This window comes from Podarcis tiliguerta, assembly GCF_965153285.1.
Source record: "Podarcis tiliguerta genome assembly, chromosome: 10".
Lineage (NCBI taxonomy): Eukaryota > Metazoa > Chordata > Lepidosauria > Squamata > Lacertidae > Podarcis > Podarcis tiliguerta.
In genome coordinates this window covers 38,224,561-38,236,650 of record NC_139543.1, presented here as the reverse complement: position 1 = coordinate 38,236,650, position 12,090 = coordinate 38,224,561, and the positions used below count along the sequence as shown (strand labels likewise).

Below are 12,090 nucleotides of genomic sequence, written 5' to 3'. Positions count from 1 at the left end.
GCCAGTCACAAAGAGCAAAGAAGAGTATTTTATCATGGTCGTTTACATCCTTCCAAAAGCACTGTGACAGGAAGCGAAAAAAATAGCCCTGGTAAAGTCATTCCCTGGTTGGAAAATAAAGCTGTCTGTCACAGAATTACACCCCACCCACTCTACCTTGCATTTTCACTTTATGGATAACACCGAGTCAAATGTGGGAGCTACATCAAAGTATCAACCTGAGGAAGGACCCTAAAAATGAAAACCTTTCCAAATTTTCAAAGCAGTTCCAGCTGCTTTGGTTCAGACCACTTCAGATTAAACTTGTTTGGATGTGCTCCAAATATATCTGAAGTGGAAGCATTCACCTCCAATTCTTTCCTTGACTGATTTCTTTTTTAGAAGTTTGGGCATATTGATTGGTTGTCCTTGGAACATTCTGCTCTGCTGCTTCCTTCTAATAAATGTTTTTATTTAGTTTTTCTAATCTAACAACACAAAAAAATGTGCATGTCGCAGTCAGTTTCTGATACATATGTTACTAAGGCATCCCATATTTCTACAGAAAAAGGGTTTTTTCCCCCTTACATGATGACCCTAATCTAGATTGGCTGAGGTAGGCAGAGACCTCCAGGTAACCAGCCTGGGGAGAATGAAGCCAGACCGAACTACCAGGAGTCGCACTGGGATCCGGGGGGCTGCACATGATCACATAGAAGGCACCCCCGTTTGATGTGGGGAACGGTCATTTGTTAACAATAGTCTGCTTATTAGAAATGTTTATATAGCACTAAATGAATGTATATTTGTCCGGAATGTGTAGCTATCACAATACATAACATCTTAGGTGTCTGTACATATTCTGCAAACTTCCATTGTTTTTTCCATTGTGACTTCACACTTAGACTGCAACGCTGCATCCTCCCTCAAGAATATGCCCAGAGGCTCAAACTAGAGTGTTCCTTATTAATAAAGATGAGGGTATGTAAAATAGACAATTGACAAACCTGTGTTAAATGAACCAATAGAGGTCAAACCAGGCATGACATTAAAAGTGTATTTGCATTTATGTGCAAATTTTAAAAATGCAAACAGAACCCATTGTTAAGAGGATGCATCACAGCATGTGTGAAGTGAGAATTTAACTGTTTGCTCCCCTGCTGCAGCTATGAGAAAGATCACTATTCCAAAACCGTATTTCTATTAGGAGGAAAGTCCCTTTAAGCACCTATGGGGAATTTCATGCCAACGCAATAAAAGCTTCAGAGTAGCTATTTTATTCAAGACCAAAACAAGAAAGGGTTAAAAAAATTCCCTCCATACATGCTACAATTTTGACAGTGATCACACACTACCACCTAGCAGCTATTTGCATTTAAAATGAAAAAGTAGTGCATGTTAAATTCAAATATGCATTTTAGGAAGTGGTTGCAGGTCAGTGGAAGAGGTAATGGCTTTGCATGTAGAAAGCCCCCGGTTCAGTTTGTGGCATCTCCACATAGGGCTGGGGAAGATTCTTGTCTGAAACTCTCTTTACCCCTGCCAATCAGTGTAGGCAATACTGAGCTAGATGGGCCAACAGATATATGGCACTTCCTGTGTTCCTAATGTCACATTTATTCTGGCTCTTACTCTGCATCCTTGCAAAAGCTTGCACAATTCCTTGGTGCAAATATGAATGCTTCTCTATACAGTGCATTTGGGTTTGATTTTTTAAAACAGTTCAACATTAGTCAACAGTATGATGCAGCAGCAAAAAACCACCCCCCCCAATACTATTCTAATGCATCAACAGAAGTATAGTGTCCAGATCAAGGGAAATAATAGCACCACTCTACTCTGCTTTGGTCAGGCCACACCTGAAGTACTGTGTCCAGTTCTGGGTGCCACAATTTAAGAAGGATATTGACAAGCTGGAACCTGTGCAGAGGAGGGTGAGCAAGATGATCAAGGTTCAGGAGACCCTAAGTAAAGGTTGGATGGCATTCTGTCATGGGTGCTTTAGTCTAGATTTCTGCATTGTTGGACTAGAGGACCCTTAGGATCCCCTTTCAACTCTACAATTCTATGATTCTCTAATTAAATTGAATACAAGAAAGATTACTGAAGACAAGACAGATTAGGCATAGTTTAACCCCACTAGAATCCATGGAACTTGTCCGTTTAAAGATGCACAAACATTCTACAAGTTCTAATGGGAACAATCAAGTCCCAACACCCTCACACCTGGGAAATTAAATCACACAGTAGGTACGGAATTCAAGTAAGCATGTTCCTGATTGTAGAATTAAGCACACTTTCCATGGATCACATTGAAAGTGTTTCTATGACACCTGTCATTGGCTTTCTTCCTTTATCACTACTATTTTGAGGAATGAAGAACTCAATGCTATAAAACATTGTAATTATATGTTTTATTAAACCAAAACGCCACAGAGTTAGAACTAAAACTGGTTTGCATTACAGGAGCACTTAGATACCAATGGAGGGATTGAGCCAACATGCCCCAGCACTGAAAACCCTAAGCAAGAATGTTTCCTCCCCAGGGCCCTCCCCGCCCCACTATCAAAACTGGGTTGGGGGCGCGTGGGATTAAGAGAACCCCCAGAATAACATGCAGTGGGTAGAGAGGGGTAGTAAGCTGCTAGGCTTGTACAGGCAGAACACTTGTACTAGCCCAACACTGAATTCCACCCCAAGTCCTACTAATTAAGCAGAAACACATTTTGCTGTCAATATTTCAATCACAGTTTCTTTAACAAAAGATTGTTTTGCAAATGACAACTAGTCAGGTTGTTAGATTGGTAATGTTTTTGTCTTAAAATCTGCCTGTGGTTATTGGCCAACAGTAGAGAGAAACATGCGCCCTTGCAAGTGGCAGGTGGAGGTTGGGTGAGTACCATGCTAGTGCTATTGATATTTGTGCCTTGTGCCCCAACAGAACACTACAGGCAAGTTATTGCACATCAGTAATGGCATAGAGGCACCATTCCAATAACTACCTCCTACCCCACTTTAGTAGTTGCATCAGCCAATTTCAAAGCAAAAAGATTCTTCAAATCTGGAGACCACTTTATGTTTTGTTTTATTATTATTTTAGTATCATGTGGGATACATATGCTTCTCACTGCAAAACTCTTTATGCTTAAAACTAATTAGCATAAAAATTAGATCAGGTGGCAGAAAGTCAGTTCCATTTCTGGAAAGTTATTCAAAAATAACATATTCAGAATAAGCATCAAATTATATCAAACTATTCTAAGAGTATCAAAGAATTTCTTAGCAAATAATCTTACTCACTTTTCCTAATCAAGAATCATATCTTTAAAAACATTCCTGCATCTGTTTTTGATCATAATCAAATAAAAGGTTTCCGCAGGAACAGATGGCACAGTTTTAATGCTTTGTTCCCTAATTAAGATGAAAATGATTTATTAACATTTTATTATATATGTAGTAATGATTCCTTTTGCCCAGTCTATTCATTCTTTTAAAACTTGAGTTTAACATCTCTGGGAATGACCTTAAGGGCTGCAACTGTTTGATGTGAAAGCCAGGGTTTCCTGTACTTTAGCATGAAGGTGCTGAGGTGCATAGCTATTTTAAGGGTTAACAATTGTAGTCATTGATGCGTATATATTAGGCTGTATTCATAAAACACTGCGTGTTGCCTGAGTCAACCTCTTACAGTCTAACCGCAGTGACCAATAGGAAGAACAGAAGAGAATCCAAGAAAGCTGAGGTAAGCTAGATTCTCAAGCATTGTCAAATTAGAAACAACAGAATGTTAGGTGTCTTGGGTAATGTGTCTGGGGATTACTGCTGTATATTTAGGGTTTTATGCTACAAATTTACAAGAGCTCAGACTACAAATAATGTTAAAAGGAAACAAAGACTTTTGTACTTAAATGATTTCCAACAGCCACCAGAAATCATCACCTAACCTGTACAAGGTAAAATATTTCAGTTACTCATTATAACAATGTTGGTATATATTTCTTGTAAGAGAAAGATGTCAGAGACATTGTGCTAAATCCAGTATGACATTCTCTGGAAATAATTTAGTTTCTCTCACTTGCTCTTCTTTCTATTTTATTACTTCAGGCAGTATTCTGCTATTTTGTGGACAGCAGTTTCAAAGCCTGTTAGCTCTTTTCAGCTGTTGGGCTTTAGAGAAGCAGCCGTTTAAAAAAGAACCAAAACCCATGTAAGGCATTGGTTTTCCCTTTGATTTAGTGATCCTTATGACTTATGATTTTCTTTAATACTCCTCCCCAAAAAAAAACACCCCCTCCAAAAAAAAAACACCCCAACCTTTCTGCACCAGTGTATCCAGCTTATTTTCTTTCTTTCTTTTGAAATGTTATATATACTTACTTTTAGAAAACCAAGACAGACATAAAAATTTGGGATGCATTGTTGCTGTATAATTACTACTGCATTGTAGTAACTTGGCTTGCATGTTAGGTTTTTTTAATGTATAGCTATGGAAAATGTTAGTTTTAATGTGAACAATTTAAAAAAAGAACTCGACAAAGAAATCTGAATACGTGGCCAAGCAATAAAAGTGAAGTTCTAGGGAGAATTTGTTTCCTAAGTAATTTACATTTTAAAGAGGAAAGCCAATAATTTGGGGCACAGGGGAACGATTGAAGAAGAGGAGTAGATTTTCAAACACAGCTCTCTAGACTTCTAGGGAACATACCCAGCAAGCAGCTGTTAAAATATTCTTTGATCTTTTTCTTGTGTGTGATGAGAACCAGGCCTAGAAAATCAGATCCATATGCCTTCTCATCTAGGAGTACAAAAGAAGATGTGAGTTTCTTCATGGAGGACCAAACTAGGACTGGATAGCAGTCAATAAAGGCAATTATGTCAGTTACTGTATGCCACCTCTGCTTTGGGTGATGTTTTGGGTGATTTTTGCACATGAAATATTCTCCCTAGTTTGGAAAAAGGCAAGTTTTTAAATGTTACTGAAATTCAGTAAGAGAAGCAAGCTCTGTCTCTAGCTTCTTTTAAACATGAACTGAATGTGTGTGCACTTACCGTATCTGGAAAAGGAATGAAATCCAGATTGAAACATACTAAACTTAGAGTCATAACTTGTAGTTCCCCCTGAATTTAAGATACGACCCCTCTTTTTTCTCTTGAAAAAAGTTGTGACACCATGCAAGACAGCATTTCACCCTTATAAAGGAATGCACATTGTTGCTTTCAGAAAAAGATACTGTGGAGATGTATACTTTCTTATAACTATTTTCCCCTTTTCTCCAAGGTTAACTATGAATGTACAATTGTATTCCAGACTATTGGTAGTCTTCTTGACCAATACCGTGTGGACTCGTAATATCAGGCCAATGTATGATCAGCCTGATACATATGACTGGTCCTTCTACAGCTTTGAGTGTCCACAAGAATGCTTCTGCCCTCCTAGTTTCCCAAATGCCTTATACTGTGATAGCAAGGAACTTAAAGAAATTCCAGCCATCCCAGCAAGAATCTGGTATCTCTACCTCCAAAACAATCTCATTGAAACAGTTACAGGGAAATCTTTTGTGAATGCCACACAACTAAAATGGATAAATCTGAACAACAACAAAATTACCAGCAATGGAATTGAAAAGGGTGTATTCGGCAACTTGAAAAATCTGCTCTACTTATTTCTTGAGAATAATGAGTTAGAAGAAGTGCCTGCTCCATTGCCATTGAGTTTGGAGCAGCTGCGTTTGGCAAGAAACAAAATCACTACAATCCCCGCAGGGGTCTTCAACAATATGGAAAACCTCACTGCGCTAGATCTACATCAAAACAAACTGTTGGACAGTACTCTCTCAAGTGACACCTTCCAAGGACTTAACAGCCTCATGCTACTCAACATCGCTCAAAATTCACTTACAAAAATGCCACCAACCCCTCCAGCTAATGTAATACAGCTGTTTTTGGACAATAACTCCATTGAAGCAATACCAGAAAATTATTTTGATGCAACGCTCAAACTGATTTTCCTTCGACTGAACAACAATAAGTTAACCGATAAAGGTCTACCATCCAAAATATTTAACATTTCATCTCTTCTTGACCTTCAGCTATCTTACAATGAACTCACCAAAATCCCATCTATCAATGTTCACCTCGAGCACCTTTATCTTGACAACAACAGGATCGACAGTAAGTGCATATCAGCAATCTCAGACAGAAGTTTTTCCACAGAAATACCCCTCCCCCACACTCCTCCCATTTATAGCACAAATGTTGCAGTGCTGTGCACACATGCCCATGCACACACACATGCATTCACAAGTCCAAAAGTGTATAGGTATTAGAAGCAACAAGAAACCAGACCAGCTCTGGTTTAATGAGAACCTATTGTATTTCAGAAATACAAGTTCTGTATATTTGATCTAAACTGTAAATTCCATTGGCTAGTGACTAAGCCCTATTTTGTCTAACCTCAGTTTTTGAACATAATCCATTCCGGAGGTCCGCTTGACTTCCAAAATGTTTGAAAACTGAGGACCAAAGGTCTGTCAGCAAATTCAATGGGGAAACTTGAGAAATGCGCCTCAGAAGCCATTCGACTTCCAAGGCGTCTTCGAAAATGGAAGCATTCACTTCTGGACTTTTGGCATTCAGCATTCATATTTGTGATCACATATAATGGGATGAGGATCAAGTACAAGGAACATAGGGTCAGCTCCCACAAAACAAATTCTGGCACATGGTTAGAGATCCAAAGTAAAATGTAGATGGGTCTTATTAACTGGAGGGGGGGGGGGTGGAGCGCACAGAATGCTCTGTTCACCTAAGACAATATTGCAGACTCTGTGGCCCATAGCTTAACTTCATGTGGCTATGGAAGCCCACAGGCAGAGGAGGAGGAGGAGGAGGAAGAGGAGGAGGAGGATTGAGCTGGGGGAACAGCCAAAGGGATGGATTCACACAATAATGATTTATAATTCATTATAGATTGCCACAGAAGGAATATACATGTTAACAGAAGAATGGTCCCCATCCCTGACCTAAGGTACACAGATATTTTGTGTGCTGGCAGATCCCTTACCATTAAGCAAACCATCCAAGCATGATACCAGGCCAACAAAGATCAGCTTAATGCAAACCAGACTGCAATTGCATCACAAGAATAAAACAGAAACAATTAGTGCATACCATAAGCTGCTGAGCCTAACCACAAATCACACATCGAGTCACATTATCACACACATGCATGATAGCACGACAGAATTAGGCATTGCTTCCAAAAACAATTTACCCATTTTACAGATGGGAAACACTAAGAGCTTCTAGTTCAAAGAACAATCACGCTAGAAAATTCAAATCCCAGGCAAATCAAAATTACTAGACACCACTCCTCACAAGGAGTGAAGAAGATACTGCCAAGTTTTAAGAGGGAACATGCAGCCTCATCACCTGGTGACTGCTGAGCAGCAGCCACTTTTAATTTGCTCTGTTGCCTTTCTCATCTTCCATGATAAAAAAATAGAAGGAAACAAATGCTGAACTGTGATTCCTCTGGCTTGCCAACAAGTCCTAATCTTACAGGATCATATTTAAAATATTTACTTGGTGAGTTTTTTGTGGGGAGGGAAGACAATGACTCCCAACCACTTTTCTTATGCTCTTGTTTTGTTTTTTTGTTTTAGGTATTAATGGAACCCAAATATGTCCCGTTCCTATCCCAGGGGATCATGTCTATGAGAGGGACTTACCACGACTCCGCTATCTCCGCCTGGATGGCAATGAAATCAAACCTCCAATTCCATTTGACCTCATGTTATGCTTCCGACTTCTTCATGCTGTTGTTATTTAAGGACAGCTTAGTGTTACCATTATTGCGTTAGTAAACAGGTTTTGCTGGCATTAAACTTGTTAGAACTTCCAGGTGTTTTTTGATCAATTATACTGTCCCCCCATGGAGTTTGATTTTTAATTGTTAGTGTTTCATCACTTCTTTTTCTTTCTCAAAAATACTCTCTTGGTTCAACCTGTCCCAATTATTTTAAATGTCACTCTATTAAGACGATGCTTTTGCTACTCAAATGTATTATCTAGCTGTGGGTTCCATAAAAGTTTTGGCATTCTTCTTCTACACTCTATACATATTGGCCTGCAGATTCAGGTGTAGTACATTTCACATATTAAGCAAAAGTAGAATATATAATTGCTTATTTTGTTATCTTTTTTTAAAAAAAGAGCATTGCTGTAGATGCCAGATAGCATGTTTAATGATAAAAATAAGTAGCAGAAATCTCTTTCCCACCATCTTCATTCACGGAAAGTGTTATATTGAATACATTAACAGCTGCAACACTGCTTCATTTTGTTAAAATGGTGCCAAATATCTCTCTTTACAAAAATTAACATGTAAAATTGTACAGTTCAGAAGCTCCATATGCATGGAGCATGGCTTTCCACCAGCAGTGATGTTTACACATGTACTTTCTTACTTGTACTATTCCCTCATGATATACCAGCAGAATTGCCAGTAAATTCTACCTGTAAGAAATTTCAAGGTATAGTATACCTTAGCAAACCATCTAAGGAATTTTGAGGGAAGAGTTATAAGAAGATGAATGCAAGTTATGTACATCCCTAAAACACTAACATTGCTACAAACACATTTCATTTATCATTGCACATGAACAGCAGAAGCAGCCTTAGGTATCTGTTTATTGAAAAAGTGAACAAAGATATCTGCAAAAAATGCTTTTGTTAGGAGAAAGGCACATGAACTGTGTTCAAATTTTTGTGCAGGCTTTATTTAACCAAATGTAAACTGGCATAGAAATGGAGCAAACTGAACTTAAAATTGGAAAAATGAGAAAGGGGAACTGAAATTGACAAATCTGTTCATCTCTACTTGGTGAATGTTATCTTTACCTTCCGAAAAAGTAGATTTGCATGCTAAATTATACATAACTAGAGCCACAGTAGCCATAGTAATTTATTTTTAGTCAAACAACTTTACATGATGATGATGATGATGATGATGATGTTAATAAAGAAATGTGACTCACTAATTCGTTTTTGTCATATATTTAGTTTTGAACACTTGACCATGTTCCTTTATCTCCAATTGCAAATTTTACATGTTTCCTAGCCCTACTCTGAGAAGCCAATCATCGTCCTGTCCAAGATTATAGGGCTATAACAGAAGCAACTGATGACCTTGCCACCCAAAGTCAACCCTGCACTGGATAATAAGATAAGTGCAGATATACATAATGACCCAAGCCCAAGCTTTTTGTGTTGGGGAGGGGAATAAGAGAATACATAAAAGCATAAGGTTTTCCAGTCGGCGAACTTATACCATGCTGTTGCCTATGAAAGTCTTAGTTAGTCTGCCTTTAAGTTGCCACAGTAAACCAATATTCCCATCTGTTTGGAATTGCCCATATATAAAATATGCTGATAAGCACTATTAAGAATCTGTGTCAGAAATATAGAAAATGTTTGCTATATGACTGTATGCAAGAAATGGAAACTATAATGCATAAGACCAATTCAAGGCAACACCGACAGTTCCTGGGTTTTTTGGGGGGGGGGGGTTGCAGTACTGTCTATGTGAACTCCATGGTATTCTTGAAAGTCCAACAGAAAAGAATTGAGGATGGAGCACAGCAAGGTTTATCAGTTTTGCAACTTTTTAAAACAATAACAGCTGTGTCTAAAGAATCTGCTGATGAGGAATGCTCATTCAAAGGTGCAAAAGAACTACAACTCAAGTATAAATGAATGTCTAACAAAGTAAATTACAAATGGCACATCACAAGGTACAACTTCATGTAATTAATGCATCCCTTGAACTTGTATTAAAAATATTCATAGCAGTTGTAAAAAGGGACACACATCTCTAGGATCATACCCATCTGTCCTTTTTATGTACCACATGCAAGAAATTTCTACTCAACCAACTGTGTAGTTGGAAAGAATTAAATCATCTATCACTGGCAAGTCTAAAGGAAAAGTTTGCAAGAGCTATGTTTTATATAACAAAGAGTCTCATATTTCATGGCTGAAGGAGAAAAAGTAACTGCTAAAGGAAAAACCTACGTCATATATTATGCATCTTTATTCAGTGGCATATGAGATATAATTAATGTATATTTAGTATTGATTAATTTAACCAGTAAAGTCTACTAAAAGTCTGTTGAGACAGCTGATTCCAGAACTGCAGAATCATATGATGCTTATTAGGAAGTAAAGCCTACTGTAAGCATGTTTAGGATTTCAACCTAATAGTACCAAACGATACAAACAAACAACTCCATTTTGAAGCTGTAGTCTAATGGTATGCAACTCCACAAGTAACACTTCATTTATTTTTATTTTGAGTTCTGAATTACAGTATTTTCCCTACCTAGTACCAGCATATCTACAATAGCCAACCTATCATGGATTTGGCTGGCTCTCAACCTCCACCCCCACCTCCATTTCTTTCATCCTCAATTATGGTGGGCTTCAACTGTGCAGGAGAGGTTGACACAGCAGACCACAGCAGTATTCCACGTGTCCAAGAAGCATGCACTGAACTAACACGAGATATTTTGTTCCTCCCACTCCCAGCCATCACTAGTTGTTGGATGAAGAGATGGAAAAATCTACTGTGTATTGTAGTCCAGCATTTGTACTAGCTTATAATGAGAAAAATTCTTAAACAGAATTCTTAGTTTTTATTCACATGCCCTTTCAAAATATTTTCAGTCTTTGGACTCACAAACTGCAGAACCGGACTGTCATGACATCAGTGTTTCATTACACATAGTTTAATGAGGCACTGGTTGTGAATGGAGAACTTGCCATTTTAATGTGTGCTATCCTGTCTCCCCACTATTTTTGTCATCCAGTTTGGACATGTTGTCCATGAGAGCCAAAAGCAAACAATAGTCAATCAGTACAACTGATACTAACAACTGGGAACAGATGGTAAATATTTTCATATGGCAGATTTTGGGAAAACAGAGTGACATTAGCTCTTTGGAATCAGATTCCAAATCAGATTCCAGAGCCTGGAATCAGATTCATATCCCAAGCCCTCTAATATATTTTTTGTGGGGGGAGGGGAGAGGACAACATAAATTACCCTCACTATTTTCCCCAAATATTGCAGTACCTAACAAATGCAGAATTTGAACTGGTCTACTAAAACTGTTTATTTCAAGTCATGATAGACTCATTTAAATTTAGGCAATTATTCCCAATGTTGGTTTTCTTGAAGCTACAAAAATATACACATTCATAGATAGATAGATAGATAGATAGATAGATAGACAGACACACACAGACACACACACACACAGACACACACACATGCTACAGTTCAATAATCTGAAACATACTGGGGTTGTAAAAACAAAACAAAATGGAGCACAGCAACAGATTTTCTCATTCCAAATCATCCAAAGTGAAGCATTTGAACACAAGAAAGCATCATCAATCTACTAGAAAGGCAACCATATTATTTGTTTTTAAAAGACACTGTTTTCATATAATTATAGTGAAGTGGCATATCTAAAGGATATGTATCTAAGGGATTGTTTAGTACATATTCCATATATAAGCTAAGTCCCAGGATGTGAAAAATGCATTAGCATATATTCTTTCCCTGTTAGAGGCACGTTTATCTCACTTTTCTTCCCCTTTGTTAAAATTTAGATTGTAAACTGTGTGGGGCAGGGACCTGTACAGTGAGTGCCATGCATATCAATGGTGCACTATCAGTACTATTACAATGAAGAAGAGGTTTGAATACAAGTAGTAGACATTCTTACCTGTAATCAATGTCCTTTTAGATCTGTTGTATTGGGTATCTTTTGTGAAACTGCATTTTGTTTTTCAGAACCCAGTTTCCAGAAAAATCCATTCAACTAGGCCTGGTTTAGGGAAACAAGGCAATGTTAGGACTTGGAAGTTGATTGAGTGTAGCTTCGGAACATACCAATAGAAAAACTGAAGACAGTGGAATAGTTACTAATGCTGTTGTCAGGATTATAACTACTTGCGAAATAAAAAGTAACTAATTCTTTTGAACCTCACCTACTGTAGCTCTTTAGATTCCAACAGTTATTAATCTTTGACTGCTTATATATG

General features: G+C 37.9%; 1 protein-coding gene and 1 long non-coding RNA gene across 9 annotated transcripts in view; one reads left to right on the top strand and one right to left on the bottom strand.

Annotated features, from left to right (window-relative positions):
- Window positions 1–12,090, bottom strand: part of LOC310658706 — a 202,552-nt gene that overhangs the window by 188,319 nt on the left and 2,143 nt on the right. For all 7 annotated transcript variants that reach the window (XR_014502428.1, XR_014502429.1, XR_014502430.1 and 4 more), the window contains exon 2: window positions 11,772–11,873. This is a non-coding gene — a long non-coding RNA (uncharacterized lncRNA). The remainder of the gene's footprint in view (window positions 1–11,771; window positions 11,874–12,090) is intronic.
- KERA (keratocan) lies at window positions 3,557–9,020 on the top strand. Of its 2 annotated transcripts, none has more exons than XM_083400996.1 (3): window positions 3,557–3,721; window positions 5,258–6,150; window positions 7,644–9,020. In XM_083400996.1, exons 2-3 carry the CDS (start codon window positions 5,265–5,267, stop codon window positions 7,808–7,810), a joined length of 1,053 nt encoding a protein of 350 aa, XP_083257122.1. In that variant the 5' UTR covers window positions 3,557–3,721; window positions 5,258–5,264; the 3' UTR covers window positions 7,811–9,020. The 2 variants fall into 2 exon arrangements, with proteins under 2 accessions (XP_083257122.1, XP_083257123.1); XM_083400997.1 differs by lacking the exon at window positions 3,557–3,721 and adding an exon at window positions 3,761–3,932.